The sequence below is a fragment of the Corella eumyota genome, chromosome 2 (genome assembly GCF_963082875.1).
Source record: "Corella eumyota chromosome 2, kaCorEumy4.1, whole genome shotgun sequence".
In the NCBI taxonomy this organism is placed as follows: domain Eukaryota; kingdom Metazoa; phylum Chordata; class Ascidiacea; order Phlebobranchia; family Corellidae; genus Corella; species Corella eumyota.
In genome coordinates, this window is record NC_137491.1 from 14,010,258 (window position 1) to 14,029,013 (window position 18,756).

An 18,756-nucleotide genomic window follows, 5' to 3' on the forward strand; every position below is an offset into this window, starting at 1 on the left:
CGCACGTGTTAATATAAATAACAGAGTTAGCCAAATTGTTTTTTTTACGGTGAACCGTTAAAGCGGGGTATCCTAGGCTTTATTAAATTAGGTAGATCGTCTCGTCCTAATAAACAGTTAAGGGTGAGGGTTTAATACAATTAGAACCTTTATTATATCGCCATCTAAACGTTAGGCTAAATTACGAGACGACCAAACTTTCCTTGTAACAATGCTATTTTCTTTTTCCCCTTAAAATGCCTCTTTTTTTAATGTGATTTTTTCCTTTAACTTTTTTTGTGATTTTCAACAGTTATTTGCTACCCTAATTTTTGACTAAATATTCACGGTCACTAGTAAACTGTGTACATTTTTTGTTTTTTTGTTAATTGGCAAACAATTAAGCCTTTTAAACAGGCAGGCAAGTGTCCCAGAATTTACTTGTCAGGCAGTAAACCTATATTACTATCCTTAAAAACTTGCATCAATCAAAAATAAACGTATTTATTAACATCTAAAGGCCTGTTCACACGACAAGCTTGCGTTGCGTTGCGTTACGTAACTTTACGAGTTCTAGGAATTAACAAATACAAAATATCTAGTAAAAGTATACCGCTTACGAAATCTTGCGTAAATTTCGCTTCGGCTACAAAACTTTACGAAATCTTATGTAACTTACGCAAACTTTCGTACGTGTGAACCACTCTGTTCATTTTTAATGGTTGCGAAATCTTACACTACGTTACGTTGCGTTGCGTTGCGTTGCGTCGTGTGAACGGGCCTTAATTCTTTAAAAAAAAATAATTTAAACTTGCTGTTTTAACAAAGCCTAAGAGCGACCCATCCATCATTAATTTTATTAGCGAACATCCCGATCGAACGACTATTATATCTATTTTTTTAAATTAATAAATTTTTTTAAATTTTAGAAACTTCACTAAATAATAATACAATACTAAATCTAAGTTTATTCAGTTCTTTTTTTGTAAAGTAGAAAACTTTAATAATAAGAGTGGTAATAATCAGTCCAGGTTACAAACATAAAACCTAACGTTTAGAAACACTACCGATTAAGCAAATTTTCTTCGTAGTTGTAATAGGCCTCATAAAGATAACTTTTTTAAGTAATAATATAAAAGGCTTACCTTTTTTTTATGCTTGACTTTAATGAATTTTTAGGTTAATTAATATTTAAAAATACTGCTGTCAACAGCTCCTGTGTTTTCTCATAGCGAAAACAATCCTTACAATGCGCTTTGAATTCTCCTGGACATTGTGTAAAATACTCGAGTCTGTTGCTAGCAGCATGTGAATGATATACTTTTTATAAACTCTTAAGACTTTCCGCTTTTAAAATCTTTTTTTAATTTAAAAAACTTAAATAAGTTTAAAATTAAAGTTTTTTACTACACTATAACTTTATTCGCCAATTTGTTTAGTTCCGTTTTATTTTATTATTTACGTGCGCAAAATATGTCGTTTTTTTATGTTTTACCAACTTCATTGTAGGTTTAACATTTTTCTTTAACTTAAACAAAATAAACTAATCCCCATTTTTTTCTGTCAAAGTATGAATTTACGTTATTATATTATGTTTACCTGATATAAAAAAAAATATAAAAAAAAATATATTTTATTAATCTTTACCAGGTGTATTGTGTTAAATATACCCGTGATGTTTTAACATTTTTAAGTTTAAAAACGTGCGTTGCTGTTACATTTTTGCTTGTATTTTTAGTACTGCACTTTTCGCAAAAATTAACAACGCGCCTCTTGTTGTAAGAAAAATTATTAAAAACCCTATCATGAATTTTACATTTCCAGGAAGAAAAAAATAACTTCTAGAGTTACTAAGTAATTCATGCCTAAAACCCTACTTAAAGTTTGCTACGATTAAAGAGACCATGTAATAAAAACTGACATTTGTCCGTTGTTAGCTAATTACATTGTAAGTTTGATATATCATTTATATATATTTGTGTTGTTGTTTTTTTAGGAAACGTCAGGTTGAATAACTATTGTGACTAAATGCATGGTTTTGTTATGCGTTAGCTTCCGAATAAATATAAATACAGACGGTATAACAGTACAGTAAAATATCACTTTATATTTTATCAGCAGGTTTGCAAAAAAATAGAGCAGATAGTTATTTAAATCAATTTTATTTCAAGTCATTTTTTTTTTTTTTTTTCAATTTAAATGGAACAGGAATTTGCTGATACATTTTGTGAATTGGGCTACATTTGTCAAAATAAATCATTGCAAGAATGTAATTCAACAATCCTAAAAAAATGCCAATTTTGCAGGTTTGTTCATGTGGTATCTGAATATATTAAATAATTACCAGTTCATAATGTTAAAAATTTATATAATGTATGTTAATGTTTTCAGTAAATCGCGTGTTGCGGTCGTATGTTTTTTCTTTGCTTTAATAGGATTGGTTGGGCTTCTTTTAAATGGCATTGTTGTGGCTTCAGTTTTGACTCTTGAAAAGACCATAAGAACTAGCTTTGCGTATTTTAAACTGTCATTAGCACTCACGGACATGCTTTGGGGTAAGTAGGAAAATTAAAATTAGCTTTTTTAAAGCTCTCTTTTAAAGCTCTTTTGTTTTTAAAAAGTTTTTAAATCGTTAAAAACCTGCGAAAGCTTTATGCAGAAACATTTTTTAATTGTTTTATGTGAAGGTCTTTTCATTTTCCTGGTGATTATTCCAAACATTGCTTTTACATTAAACACAACCCGGTATGATTTTGAGGTGTTCGTTTCGAATAGCGTCAGTACATGGCAGGCTATTATAAGCACGATGTTTTTGTACATGTGTATAACTTCATCTGTCTACCACCTTTCGTTTTTTGCCGTCGAAAGAGTTATATCCCTCAAATTCAAGTATTGGTTTCGTAATTACGGAAAAAGTTTTAATTGCAAAGGATTGATTGTTGTTTGGATACTAAGTATTACGATTCCATCTTTACAAGTTATTTTTGGTAAGTAAAATTTACAATATATTAACGACAACAACAGAATTTAAAATTGAAATCAAATAGGATTTAGAAAGCGTGGGTTAACCTTTGCCCTCTATACCGTTTTTTGTTTTTAGATATTTATACGTCTGAGTTGGGACCTAAATACGTTGCTTCGCGGTTTGTTTACGATACTACAGCAAGCGGATTTGTATTTTATTTTGAGGTAATTGTATTGGCGGGAATACCCTTATCTGTCATGGTAAGTATAATGTCACGTTTTAAAAGTAAACGTGTGAAATATTTTGTTAATTTAGTAGTTCTACAGCAATAGCCTTAAATATAGTGTGTGCGTTTTGACTTGTTGTTTTTTAAGGTTGCTTGTTTGTATTCCACAGAATTTGTCACTATAATCTTAATAATTTTTGAGCAAAAAATGATTCATATTTTTTATTGTTATTAGATGTAAAAATACATGCTTCATTAGACATTATTAAATTCTAGGATATATTGTTTTAGTTCTTTGCATATATTTTTAGACGATTTTTACTGTTTATACCGGGGTGTTAGTAGGAAAAAATAATCGGATATCTGACCACCTTAACAGCGATGTTCAACTTCGATTTAACAGACAAAGATCCATTTTCAGGACACTTACAGTTTTAGAAATTGCATTTATAGTTGGATTAAGTAAGTTAAAAAAAATTACTAGTTTTAATAAGGCGGTATTATTATATTAAAACATTTTCAAGTTGATATAGAGGCAATGTATATTATAAAAGTTTTACTGCAAGTTATGACTTTAAATACATATTTAATAACTTTTAAAATTTTCAAATTGTTTATAGTTCCTCTGTTAGTCTATTATGCGACTTTGGAATCGCTTAGGAAGACATCATGTTACTCTCTTTCTTCATTTTCAATAACAGCCTTTTTTATTGCTAGTGCAAACAGGTAAGAAGCCTTAATCGTTGAATATAATGTAGGTTAAACCGCTTCACATAACAAGCAAGGACTTTAATTTGATTTGAACTGCTTTCGTAAAGTAACGACCGAAACAACTAACAAATCTTTCCCAAGCCCATTGAATAATTTGACAGGTTAATGATTGTCATTAACGGTGTTACTACTTTTATAAAAAAGGGTAGTGAAATCTCGAAACAGTGCCTTCTCTAAGAGGCCTGACATGGCATGAAATAAAAAAAATTAAAAAATTAAAAAATCATTTTACCTAAAGGGAGTATTAGTGGTGGCAAAATTTATTTTTAAATATGTTGGAATTTTTCAATTTGCTCGAAGATATTATTATTTTTAAAATTGGTTAAGTAGTTTTCGAGATACTTTGCATAAACTTTGCATAAAAAGCAAAATTAAGTTATAGTATATAAGACAGTTCTTACTTTTAAAGTATTTCTAATTAGGTAGGATGTATTTGAAAAATTATAAAAAATTAAGGTTATGTTGTTAATTTTGAAAGTTTACCAGTTGGGTAAATTAACAATTTTATTTGCAGTATTGTAGACCCGTTGATATATAGTTTTCGTGACGAAGAATTTCGTGCATCTTGCAAAATAATGCTAAAAAACGTTCAACAAACTTCATCGTCTACCTCGTCATAGAAAAACTAAGACGACTTGGATTAACTGCATGAAGTTTTTGGTTTAATCTCCACTTTTTTATGTGATAAAATGTGCATATTAAAAATCAGCCAATATCGCCACTATCAAAAATATTGCCTACATTTTAAAGAATTTAATTTTTTTATTTTAGTGTTTGTTTACGAAATTTTAATGCTAAGCCTTGGGCACTTAGTAATTATTAAAAAAAATTTAGCAAAATTTTGAGTTTAATTTTAAAGACCAAAAAGTAACTTTTTTATTATTAGGCTACTAACTAAAACCATAAACCAGCTTGATGTCATGCGCGTATGACGTCTGGGGAGAGAAAAAATGTGGTTTTAGAGATTGTTTTTTTTTATGCGTAAAATAAAATTCCATACCTAGTTTGTTTTCAATTCGATAGCGCAGTAGGCGAATGGTTATTTGCAAAAGGTGTTAAGACTTTATTATATTGCATGAACAATTTATGCCGTTGCATAAAGTTGATAGACGAATGATTTATTGTTTATGTTTTAATATTGATATTACCAGATTACTAATTTGGCAATTTTATTGATAAATTGTTTTGTTGTTACTAACTATCAGACTATAGTAGACCTGTTAGAGCAATTTGCATTGCGTAACTAATTTACTTATTGACGCACTTTGCAAAAACGTTTGTCAATTCTTTAATATGTCATTGACATTGTAAATTGAAATAAACACATAAACAGTTATAGAAATTAGTAACTTGCACGTACAGACGTAATAGGCTTATGTCTGTCTGTCTGTATGTGCAGATGTGACGTAAACATAAGATAAAATATATTCTTTTTTAACTAATATATTTATACATTTGTAAATAAAGTTTTAAAGAAAATCTTTTAGGTTGTTTGAATATATTTTCTAACTTAAAGACAAAAGAACAAGGATAGTTATTTATATTTGATTGCGATCTTTGTCAAAGAGTAAGGACATGGGTGGGATAAGTGCCAAAAGTATTCCTACCATAGAAGGCCACAGTTATCAAGATGTTATTGGTAAGTGTCTTTAAATAATTCTATAATTTTTAATTGTCTTATTTAATTGGAATTTTTTTGCACTAATTGACTGTTTTGTTTTAATTGTTAAAACTAATTGTCTGTGTCATTATTTAATTGTTTTGTTTTTTGCAGGTGGTAATTGCTTTTTAATTTGTAACTAATTTGTAAAATACTTGTAAAATAATGAAATTGTTTAATTCTATGTTTTTATTCTGTTTGGTTAAAAAAATTGTATATATAAAAAAGTATATTAGTATACGACATATATTTACAACTGTTTGCTTAGAGTCAAAACATTTTTTTTATTTGCTTAATAAATTCGTTAGGTTTATTCTAGTTCTAGTGCTTTTAGCACCTCATAAAAGACTTTTCAATCTTGGTATAAGTAGTTTCAATTGTTATTTTTGTTTAAAATTTCTATCATTGCAAAAATAAATTTAAAAAAATATTTCTTGCAACTGTTGCAATACTTGGACTTTTTTGTTGTTTTATAACAAATTATAATAAAATGCCTTAACTTGCTTAAGGCTATTATTATTTTATATTCTCATATATTTTGATAATTATTCTTCAGATGCGATAACTGCTTACAAGGCTGGATTTCAAGAGCGGTATATGATATCATACAAATGGTTTATAATGCAGAGTATACACAATGAAATGGAAGGCAAAAATAACTTACAAAAGTGGCATCTGCAGCAGAGACAGGTAAACTACTTTGCTCTGTAATCACGTTTTTAAAATATATATATAGGCCTTTACACTTTCCAAGAAAAAGGGATCAAAATTGTTTGCATTTTTTTAATATAAGATATTAAAACATTTATTATTTTTAACACTATCCTATAAAATAAAGGAATTATATACCTATTTTTTGCATCTGTATTTTTGTTGTGTATATATATTTTTCTCACTGTGACTTTTTTAAAGTGGGCAAGTTATAATCGACCGTTGAAACAAGGATATTTATACTTTTTGTCTGAGCAATTTGGAAAGAAATGGAAGAAAAGGTATTGTGTCTTGCAATCAGACTATTCCTTTCAAATATTTAATTCCAAAGAGGTAAGAAGCAGTGATATATCAAATGTTTAGTTTACATTTAAGGAGTGCTAATGCTTTATTTAAAAGTTGATGTTTATCTTAATTAAAAACTACTTAAAATTTATTAGGTATGTTTTGTTTATATATATAACATATCAGGATGAAGTTTATGTAAATTTAAAGTAAAGTCTGATAAATTTACTGTTTTTTTTGAATTGTCATTTGAAGTTTATTGTTGTAAGGGATTTTCCAATTCATGTGAATATTTTTTACTAAACTGTGTTAAAGAAAGTTTTTGATTTTCTCTTGGTTGCTATTTCTGTAACGACTTGAACTGTTGTTATTTATGACCCTGAACAAATAAATAAGATAGGTTTTAAGAATTTTCTTATGCCCCCAAGCTTTTTGCAAAAAACAATAAAACAATTCTCTTAACCTCGAGTGTTTTATAAAATTTTTTTATCGTTTTTAGATATTCAATAATACTGTATTTTAATTTTTAAATTTAACAAAATTGTCAATAAAATTTATTTTAACAAATTTATAGTCAAAATTCTATTTATTTATTTTGTTTTTATTTTAGAATTTTGAAACAGCTGGCTCTTGTATATCTTCGACTAAATTTAGTGGTTTTCAAGTTATTCATGATGTTGATGCCCACCTTAGAGGGACTGTTAGTCGATTGTGTAGAGACTTCGGTAAATTTTTATTTCTTTTTTAATTTTTTTGTAAGTTTAAATTAATAGGTATATATATATTGTATATACATATTTAAAAGAAAATGTATCTTTTATTTTTATGTGCATTTGTTTATGCTCTATTTGTTTATTGTGTTGTTTTTATGTGCATAGAGGCATTTTGCTTTTACAACTTGCTTTCTTATCCATTGCAGGTTACATAAATCATGATGTGTCGTCAATTGCAAAAAAAGTTACACTGATTGGCAAGGCAGGAAAACGGCCGACACAGCATGTATTCTGTGTGTCTCACACTTGGCGAGGAATTATATACTTTGCTGCAGACACTGCTATCGAGAAAGATTACTGGCTCCGCGTGTTAATTGATGGTTCAAGACACCTTGAAGGTAAGTATTTTTATTATGGAATCTTTAATCATGTACAGTGTGTAGGCTCATAGACGTAGGATTTAATTTGTACCTTTAAATAATTAATTTTAAATGGTGAGCCTTGTAAGGTATGTTTAATCTGCCTGTTTCCTGTTTTATTTTGCTGTCTATAAATGCAATTTAGGGTTTCGTATTGTTATTTAATTTAAATTGCTAAAGCCTAATTTATTAAAAAAATTATTTTTTTTTAAATTGTCCTGTGATTCTAAGGTATACAATGTGATGACGAAGTGGCTAAAAGGGCATTTTCTTTTTCTGTTGAACATTCTATCAGGTGCACAGACTTTCCTATAGATCAGGAAATGCTTTGTGGAACACCTGAGGAGGTAAGGATGTTATCCTTAACAGTAGACCAAAAAATATTAAAAAACTAATTTTAAATTATATATGATTTTACGTTTTTTAATAATTAAAATTATATAACTAAATCTGATTTATTAAATAAATATTTATGTGTACCCGTTTTTTTTTTTTTTGATTAATATAAATTTGACAATGACAGAAGGGGTTAAGTACACCCCACAGTACTTACGAATAAACATGTTTTTATAGAAGTTTAACCATTTAATTTAAAAAATAATAACTTTTGTTAATTTACATTTTTTTTAGATTCTTATTGACATGACAGCAGATTATCAATCCAATGACTGTAAGTCAGTTGTTTTGCCAAAAATTAAAGGGGGGATTTCTAAAAAGATAAAAATCTGGTTGTTTATAATGAACGCCTTACACGACTGTATTAAGGTAAAGTTTAAGTTTATCTATGGTATAAAATTAATGTAAGCTATTTTAAACTAAATAGTAGGTCTACCTGTTTTAACATTAAAGACAGTTGTTTTTTTATTTAGGCAGTTAAAAATTAAAATGTTATACATTTGGTGGTTTTAACATTTTAAATCCTACTTAAAAGAAGTTAAAATTGTTTATGAATGTTAAAGCTCAGTTTTAAATCTTTGAATTACTTGTAGTTTAGAGACTTAAGAACGCTTTTAACCTTACAATTCTGGCCAAATTTCTTACTATTTCACAGTTCTTCAAACTACGTATTTATACACTTTAGAACCGCATATAATTTAACTGGGTAAAACCTATATACCCAAACTCACTATTTAAATAAACAGTGACTATAGGTAATCCTAATTTTTTCCTATTAACTGTTTTATTACTTTTTAATTATCCGAAAAAAATGACCCCCAATTTTTTTTAAACTGTGTGAATTTTACTATTTTTAGGGTATGGTAGTTGGCCATTTTACATCTTTTCAGCAATCTTGTCATAAAAGCTGCAATAAACTTGAGATTATTACAAATCTTCCTAATTATATGGATACATATGACAGAGCTTCTAAAGCTATTGCAGGTAGGTTTTTGGCAAGATTAAAATGTTAGGTTAATTTAAAACAAAAAAAAAATTGACTGATTTTGATTAAAAGTTTTTCGAATAGGTCAAATTAATTGTTTTTTTTAAATATAAATTCTTAAAATTGTGTGTTTAACATTGATCTTAATGGACATTTACAAATAGTGAAATAATAACTTAAAATGTTGTGTACTTCACTTCCCACTTCAAGCAAATGTGTGGTTTAATATTTGATTGATGATGTTTTTTAGATTTCCTTGGCATTTTTTGGCAACAAAATCGTTTTTATAGTTTGTAAGAGCCAGAGGAAAAATTTATAAAATTAATTACAAAATTTAATATTTTTTTTGGTTTTCCCCTTTTTTTAATTTTTAATTTTATATTAAGATGAATTAGCAAAGTGTTTTGATCCGATTGTGCAGCATCAGGTCTTGCCACAAATTCCAGATCTCATGGATTCGATGAACAGTTCTGTAAGTTAATTACTGAGCTCAATTAGAATTTTGTAAATTATTTATACACAATTTACTATTAACATGGCCATGGCGTTAGAATTTTTAAATCTTAAAAATGGACATTATGTAAAATTTAGCGTTTTTTTTAATTGAAAACAAAAATGTTTTAAAAACATGATACTTATTAAATGTCATAATTTTGAATAAATACATGTAGAAAATAATCTTTATTTAAATTAGTAAATATTATTTTGCTTTAAAACGTAGTAAAAAATGATAAAAAAAGCAAATTTAAAAATCTTAAAATTTTGACATGAATTTTTTTTAAAGTTAATTTCGCCGATGCAATCCTCCCGCGAACTATTTATTTTGTTGGTGGACGGGGTTAAAGAAAAAGCAAACACCTCAGCGCAGTTTGCTAACAATTTGGACCTATATTTTTTACATACACTTGATTTGGCGCCAAGGTAAACAACATTTTCTGTTGATTAAGTTTAACTTTTGATTGATTAAAAAGTTTGGCTTGGCATTCCACAAAAAAAAATTTATATTTAAGGAAAATTTTTTTTTGGTTAAATAAGGAAATTTTTTTGTGTATGTCTTTATCTTGACGTGAAAATGCCAAACTCATAGCTAAACATAGGTTCACATTTGTTTCCCTGTCTTAGTCTTATATTTCTTTTGTAGTTTTGAATAATATTGAGCATATTGGGAAAAATTTATTTTGTCATTTTAGTTTAAGTTTGGCAGGTATTTACAGTTTATAACACCTTACTTCTGGGCACTATGACATGAATGAAGTGGGAATTAAACAAATGACTTTATGTTGGAATGATTAGTGTTTTAACCACTACACTATGCCGCTAGTATAATGACACATTTCTTAATTTTTAATGGCTAAATTTATAAAAATAAATTCTTTTATTGTAGGGATCCACAATTCACATCATCATTTCAGAAAGCTGATCCCAAGAAAGCATTAGATAAACTCAAAATTATGTTTCCTGAAATGGATTTTAACACTTTGTTAGAAAGCATTTATGTCTATCAACATCAGGTTAAATAAAATACAGTTATAGGTGATAACTAAAAGTGTATACTAGTTAAGTTAATATAAGCCCATAAAAATTTTTGCACCGAAAGCGTCTGTTTTTTATTTTAACGACCTATAAATTGGATATCCATTTACTAAGCCTTATTATACAAAGTTTGCATTAAAATATAACTTTAAAAAAAAACTCTTTTTACCTGTATTAGTTGTGAATATGAAATACAATTATAATACCTTTATTTATAAATGTTAACACACATTTTTAGTTAAATGTTAAATATTACAAAATACAAAATAAACAGTATCTCAGTTTTAATGGTATCACATAGGTGCATTTTTAGTCATATATAACCTTTCGATTATCACACTTCCTTTTACAATGAAATTTGTGACAATTTCTCAAACAGGAACTACGTGCATCTATTGTATGACGTAACTGTTGTTTTTTTATGCAGTTGCTTGATTCGGCCGTGTGCACATTTGAATCATTATGTGGAGAAGCTGTGGCTAGCAACAGTGGAAATCTTAATAATGCTGCCATTGTTAAAATACAGGCCAGGGTTTTAAAGGTATTTATACACAGATATTATTAACATTATATACGTAAAATAAATTTTTTATTTACCTGCTTTTTTAATTTTTTGGGGGAATCCCACATATTCAAAGTTTTTAATAGGATATAATTTATAGTCATTTATTGAATTTTTATGTTTTTTTTAAAAGATTTTTTTATACAGAAACTTCATTATGATATTTTGTTGTCGCAAAGACGTTTTCTACATGGTATTATTTTATCAGGAACTATGTCATTGACCCGAAAATCCATTGAGGAACAATGTAAAACTGTAAGTTCATTTAGCATTGATAAATTGGTCATAGATTATTTATTGTTAGCCAATATTTATTAAATAAAAAAATAAAAACATGACAGCATCTTTTTTTATTGAAAAAAAAAACAACAATCAAAAGTTTGACATAGTCATTACGCACAACTCAAAACTTTTTAATAGTGTTCAAAAATTAAAGGGACAATTATTTTAAGATAGATCTTAATAAAGTCATGTTTTTTAGAAAATGCTTGATTTTGACATGCTCATACCAAACGACTTAAAAGAATTTATGCCGATTACCAACGTTTTCACTGATGTTTTGACAAAGAGATTTACGCAACTGGTTAAACCAGGTTTGTTGTGCTAGATTGTTTTCTTAGCTCAGCTCTTCTGGTCATCTGATTGAACAGCTTGCATTGTTAAAAGCAACAGTTGAATGAAGAGTAAATTTTGGCCTTGTTATTTTTGTGTAATGTTATGATGGAATGTTACTCTTTTGCAGAAATAAATACTTGTATTGACAAGATTGTGGCTCACCGAGCTTTAAAAGCAAGATCTTCTAGCACTCTTAGTTCAGTTTCTTCGTCTATTTCAATAGTGGATGATGAAGCAGGATTTCAAGTCTGGTAAGTATTTTCTTATACCGAAAACAACCAAACATTTGTAACTATTTGTATATAAGTAGCAAGTATTTACACAGGTTATTCAATTTATTTATCACCAGCATTTTTGATATTAAAGTAAAAAAAACAAAAAAATATTAACAGTGCAACTATAAATTAACAATAATTTTATTCTTCTGCTAAATTTAATTAAAATTTATTTTGCCTTTAGCTCCCACAAACCAATTCCTCCTGAAGATTTTGTTGCTAATCCTGCATCAACAGATTCAGCAAGTGATTGTCAGGTTAGTTTTTAAGAATATATTTTTTTGTTTTATCCAACATTTACCCAAATTTGATTTTACTGCTATTTCTCTATGCTACCCTGTAGAAGTGCATGTCATGAAGTTGATGGCACTACATATTTTTCAACTATTTACTAAAGTAATTTTTAAATATATTTTTAATTTAAAAAGTGTTGGATCATATTATAAAAAGAGTAAATAAAATAACCGTACATAAACAAACCCAGGTTAAAGACACTGCAATGGATGGCGAAACTGGAGAGATGAGTTTGCCGAATCAATCAAGCAAACGTAGTGAAGGTAGTGTTGAAAGCGTGCCACAGTGTCAAAGTACCAAGGAAAGATGTGGATCAGACAGTGGAATTAATGAGGGCAGTGATTCTGAGACAAACTCGATGGGCAGCTTAGAAAGACCCAATATCATTGACAGCTGTTTGAATTTTAAAAACAATAATAATTTGGAGATTAATCAGCAGCAAGAAAGTTGCGACACTACTGATGATACTGGTGAGGCATGTGTTGCCAATATCACAGAGGTAAGTATACATTCTGAGGACTTGCCTGTTTTACAGGAACCTATTACACAAAACTGTGGAGATTTAAACACTTCGGAAAGTATAGAACCCTCAGGATGTGTGTGTTTACCGCAAACTTGTACACCCAATAACTGTGAAGTCGACCGGGAAACTGGAAATGTGGTCTTGTTATCATAGTTTTATAATTAATTAAACACATCAGATTTTTTAGCATTCTATAAAAGTGTTTCCTTACAAATTTATTTTCCTATTTTTGTTTAATATTTCTATATTGATTTAATTTTGGTGTTTTAAAAAACCATTCCTAATTTTATAATACTTTCCATTACTTTTCCATTTTTTTACGATTGTTAGTTATTGTGCAATACAACATTGTTAGAATCACGACACAGGGTAAATGGTAGTTAGTTTTATTGTTACTATGTTGTTATTGTTACTTTTTTGTCTTTTAAAACACAGGGTAATTTTTTAATTGTGGATATTTTATAAAATAAAATGGTATTTGTGCTTTTACTTTTGTATATTTTTCTATCCTTTTTTGTTTTTTTTTATATATCCACTGGTATTGCTCACATATTAGTTTACACACAAGTTTTTTTGTATTACGTACACTGCCATATTAAATTTCACAATTACAACCTAATATTTGCCAAATTTTGTTTCACTTTATATTTACTAAGTTTTGTGTTCTTCCTGATGATGTGTAGTTGGATTGTTAACAGATTTTCAAGTAGTTCTTAAAATACAAGACTACATACTATAAACATGGTTCAGTGTTAAATTTATAAACTGACCATGACACTTTTAGATTTAAGTTGCAATTTAATTTATTTCTTATTTTAACTGCTTTTTAAATAATATACTAAGTTATGTATGAATAAGTATTTTTAAAATTTTATCTGGAGCATTTATTTAAAAATTTGAAAATCTGATATTAGAAAAAAGTTTTAAATTTGGTAATATTTTTGTGTGCAGTTTTTTACCGATTGTATTATAAATACAAAGTTTTTTCATTGTTTAGTGGTTTAAATAAACATAGTTTTCCATCCGAGAGCAATTTTTTTTTAAAGTTGTGCTGCCACTTTTTGACAACATACATATCTGTCTGCAACATATCTGCAATAAGAAGCTAATTTAAAAATTAAAACGTTTAGCTGATTACTTAACATGGTAATTTTAATAGAGAATTATACACGTTGTATATAAAAATTTATTCGAATTTTACTTATTTCCGTAATTTAATCAATATGGAACTTGGAATGTAAACGTTTTATTGGCACGACCACACTAAAAAACATGCGATGTTGCACCAAAATTGCACTATAGTTTTGCACTTAAATACCACGTCTCGCAAAAATATTATATGATCTCGTGACTACAATGTTGTCCAATGAGAAGGTTCTAATCTGTAAATAAACAATGGCAGAACAGCGTCGTGACGAGGCGTTACCGAGTTATTCGGCGAAAATCAGTTCCTGTTTTTTGCTTTCAGTTCCTATTTTAACATAGGGTTTAGACTGAAATCATAGTTATATTTAAAGTAGAATGGGTATAATTAATGTAAAATTTCGAAACATTTTAAGCCTAACTTTCAGACTATACGGTTTATTATTTTTGCAGTCAAAGTCAGGCGGTTTAAAATAGAAAATGTTATGTCAAGTATAAAATTAAAACTGTTTTAGTATAAGAAAACGTAACAGCAGAAGTTTTTTAACTGTCAGATTGTTAAAGCTTTGTTGCCATATTTTAATTGTTGGTCAGATTATTATAAACTATATAATTTAAATTTTAAGTCAAAAAATTCTAAAACACCAACAGACAGACAATCCAAAAAGAAAATGGATCGACTATTTGCAAGCAGGCCGATTAATATCAAAGCCTTGACCGACTTTTCACAATTGTAAGTTGATGAAAATATTTTTTGAAATTTGGTTGGTTGATCTAATAATACTTCCTGGGCAGCTGGGTAGGTGACCACAATTTTTGGCTATCATTAAAAGATTGAACTGGCAGACTGGGGAACTTCTTGTGTTTCACAGTCAGTTAATTTTCTTTGACATATTCAAATTTTTATTTACCTACTGCATACTTAACAGAACTTAGTTTTTTGCAGAATATTGATGGTGTAAATTAAAATTGTTGTTGATTGCTTAAATTTTACTAAAATTAAAGAAATTTAATTAATCGTTGTTTTAGTTGGCTTACAGTATTGTTAAAATATTACTGGCATGTGTCTAAGAAAATATCTTAAATTGTTACGAGTTTTAGTATATAAATTTAACAACTTCCACGAAATCTTCAATTGAAGCTATGTAGCAGTTAAATAAAAAATAAATTTGTGTTACTAGTTTAGCGGTGAAATAAGGAATGAATAAAAGATAGGATAAACAGTAGTAAACAGCATAATTTAAAAGACTCAACACAAAAGCTTAACACAACCATTCACAGCTCCTAAAACAGTACAAAACCGCTAGCCACTAGTCCGTTTTTGGTTTTTAAACAAACTCAAACTTTCTCTCAAATTTTCCTGTTCTCACCAATTTTCTCTTGTTCTCAGAGATCCTCGCTAATTCTCTCTCAGAATTTACAGTTCTTGCCAATTTTTTTTATACTTGTGCTTAATTTTTCTTATACTATAGAGTTTCAAATTTTTCTGAAGGCCGTAAAGTACAAGTGATACTATTTTTTTAGTTGAGTAAATTAAAGAAGGTAGGACATAGGTCAAATTTTTTTCCAGTGAAGCTAATTGAGTTAGGGCCATGTGTGATAATGTGTAGGTGATATCTTAACATAGTTACATTAACATACACTTTAACCATGTTTATTACTTAATTCTCTTAATAAAATTGATCACATCGAAATATTCATTTAAAAATTTTCTTAAAATTAAGGAGTACATCCACTAAAAATCACCTGAAAAATGTATACACTTGTTTGGCTTTGTGTATGTTAAGTGCAGCGGGAGGTGCATTTCTACATCTACAATTTGGCTTTCAGGTAAAACTTTATTTTAAAAAATTAATCCAAAGTGAAATAGAATTGTTGAGAAATACAATTCAAATCAGTATTTAAGTGTAGTCGATAGAGATAATTATTGACTGTTTTAATAAAGTTGACCATGACTTTTTTATTCTAAATTTTAGAACAAATATTTTTTGCGCATAAAATAGTGTTATCAATTATCATTAAAAAAAAAAATTTAAATGTTGGCCAAATATTACCTCCGCAAATGGGGCAATTTTTGGACACCCTGGAAAATTTGCCAAAAATGCCAATAATGTAAGCTTTACTGTTTAGATAATGTAATCATTAAAAATTAATAAATAAGTGCAACCTTAAAAAAATGGGAATGGTGTCCACTTATTACCTCCTAATTTTAACTGTCCAATAATTACCACCATTGACTATACACTATTGTTAAACAAATATGGTACTTTATGTATGATATATAATTTAAAAAAAACTTATCTAATATATCAAGATGATCCATACTACCATAGAAAATTGAATCTCATTAACATAGGTTACAGATATAAAATTACTGTTACTTGACTAAGTATGTCTTAAAATTATTGTTAAAATTACTGTTACTTGACTAAAGTTGACTTTTTTATATGTCAGACTATACAAAAACAAAATAAAACTATTTTTGTTTAAGGGTGGGTTTTTGTCTACTTTGGTTTCACTTGGATTGATGGTATGGCTTGCCGCTACATCACACAACAAGGAAAATCAAACCAAAAGACTCTGCATTTTATCAGCCTTTGGTGGATCAATGGGTATAGTTATTGATTTTATCTTTATGTTATGCTTATTTAAATCATTATTCCAGTGCTAAATTTTTTATCAAAGAAATGCATTGTGCATGTATAAACTCATTTTTTTGGGATATTGTTTGTATTTAAATATGAGATGGCCTATTATAAATTTTTGTAGGACTTGGACTTGGACCCCTTCTTGATTTTGCGATTGAAATTAACCCACAGATAATTGTGACAGCATTTATGGCAACTAGCGTGATATTTGTTTGTTTTTCTCTCAGTGCATTGTATGCACAACAACGCTCTTACCTATACTTAGGAGGTAAGCACATTTAGTTAAGTTAAATTAGGAAAAACAGTTAATAAGGGCAATAATCATAGAAATTGTTAAAGTGCCAACTGGTTTTAAGCTTAGCAATAGTTTGTATACTATTTATATCGCCTTAACATCAAATGCAGCAGAGATTAAACCTATGACCTCATTCGGTGAAGCCAAGTGTTCTACAACGTACATCACAACTTTGATTGTTTAATCTATTTTTTATTTAAACATAAATATGGTAATTTTTGTTTTAAGGGTTTCTTTTTAGCTGTTTGTCTGCCCTTCTGTTTTCCAGCATTGCTAACATCTTCTTCCGATCCTTTGCTGTCTTCCAACTCAACCTCTACATCGGTCTTGCTGTATTCTGTGCATTTATCCTCTATGATACACAGCTGATCATCGAAAAACAAGTCAACGGAGACAATGATTACATTTGGTATGATAATGTTGATTACTGTAGTTTAAATCCGATTAGTAGTACCTTGTTTAAAATAACTACCATAACTAATGGGCATAGGTGGGCACAGTTAACCGAAAAAGTAAATTTGTTAAAAGGAAATTCGTTACACAATAAATTCGTTACACAATAATAACTTCATTGACAGTGATAAGTTAAAATAAATGGAAAGTAATGGAAGTTATTAATAACCGTTACCGTTAAAATTTAATTAAAACAAACAAAGGACCCGTTTTTAACAAAGCGATAGTGTTTATTTTAGTTAATATTTTAGCTAAATAAATGTCAAGTTAAAAAAAAACTGGCATAATGCCCAAGTAACAGCAGCCAAGACCGTAATCAGAACACTGTTTAAAAATTTTAATAATTTAATCCAGTAGACCATGATTTCAAACATAAATATACTGTCGCAATGGTTTACTTGTAACAAAATTGATTTAACAGACTTATTTTATTGAACGTTAAAAAATTTTAACAAAAAAATTTAACGTCGTTATTTAACGATTAACAGTTTGGTGCCCACCTTTGATGATGGGTGATTTAACTGTGTTTGATGTAATTATTTTATAAGTTTTGTAAGGTTTATGTGCCATATAATTGCTTGCTTAATATAGTAGTATATTTTTGAAAGGTGATTGATTTAACAATAAAGGTTTTTTGTAATTGTGTCAGTTTTTGACACATCCTTTTTTGCTTCCTTAATGTTACCAAAAATTGTTTGTTACTTAACAAATATAGTTTTATTAATATTTTTTTTGTATTTATTGTGTTTTATGTCATGGAATTAAAAATATTTATACTATGGATTCGGGTAACTTTTGGTGCTTTTAAATAATTTTTAATAGGTTAATGTTATTTAATTTTTGTCTTGGTATTATTTTGTAGATGACAAGTTTTGTATTGTAATAAATTCGTTTGATTTTTTAGGCACAGTGTTGACCTCTTTTTGGACTTCATTCAAATATTCAGACGACTTATTATCATCCTTGGCCTTAATGAAAAGAAAAACAAGAAAAAGAATTAAGAAACATATGCATGCTTCTTTTAATTGTATATTATAACTGACATTTGCTTGTTAATATTATAAATGTGGTTTTGTGTTTTTATTTTATAATGAGAAAAAAATTGTCACAAAAATTGTAAAAGTATTTTTTGGAAACTAAGGTAAATATTATTTGGGTGTTAACACAGGTTATGTATGTATTTGTATACATTTTTTTACATTGCGTTTGTAGGACTAAATGTCTAAGTAAAAAACTTGTCAAGGTTAAATTCATTTAAATTTTGGAACAATTCAATGTAAATAAAAAAATCGAAAACTAAATTCA

General features: G+C 28.2%; 3 protein-coding genes across 3 annotated transcripts; all 3 read left to right on the forward strand.

Annotated features, from left to right (window-relative positions):
- Positions 1-2,178: 2,178 nt before the first annotated feature.
- LOC145742479 (uncharacterized) lies at positions 2,179-4,846 on the forward strand. Its single transcript, XM_082560254.1, has 7 exons — positions 2,179-2,285; positions 2,371-2,534; positions 2,667-2,966; positions 3,080-3,204; positions 3,482-3,632; positions 3,791-3,896; positions 4,456-4,846. The coding sequence occupies exons 1-7, from the start codon at positions 2,179-2,181 to the stop codon at positions 4,559-4,561; spliced, it is 1,059 nt and encodes a 352-aa protein (XP_082416380.1). The 3' UTR covers positions 4,562-4,846.
- Positions 4,847-5,205: 359 nt separating this feature from the next.
- Positions 5,206-13,928, forward strand: LOC145741838 (protein Niban 3-like). The gene is made up of 17 exons (XM_082559504.1): positions 5,206-5,580; positions 6,158-6,291; positions 6,514-6,645; positions 7,208-7,322; positions 7,517-7,708; positions 7,961-8,076; positions 8,360-8,494; positions 8,983-9,109; positions 9,497-9,582; positions 9,895-10,031; positions 10,495-10,621; positions 11,071-11,184; positions 11,353-11,460; positions 11,687-11,798; positions 11,948-12,071; positions 12,280-12,352; positions 12,580-13,928. The coding sequence occupies exons 1-17, from the start codon at positions 5,517-5,519 to the stop codon at positions 13,063-13,065; spliced, it is 2,382 nt and encodes a 793-aa protein (XP_082415630.1). The 5' UTR covers positions 5,206-5,516; the 3' UTR covers positions 13,066-13,928.
- Positions 13,929-14,408: 480 nt separating this feature from the next.
- LOC145741315 (putative Bax inhibitor 1) lies at positions 14,409-18,752 on the forward strand. Its single transcript, XM_082558884.1, has 6 exons — positions 14,409-14,788; positions 15,780-15,885; positions 16,547-16,667; positions 16,825-16,971; positions 17,227-17,407; positions 18,356-18,752. The coding sequence occupies exons 1-6, from the start codon at positions 14,727-14,729 to the stop codon at positions 18,450-18,452; spliced, it is 714 nt and encodes a 237-aa protein (XP_082415010.1). The 5' UTR covers positions 14,409-14,726; the 3' UTR covers positions 18,453-18,752.
- Positions 18,753-18,756: the final 4 nt, after the last annotated feature.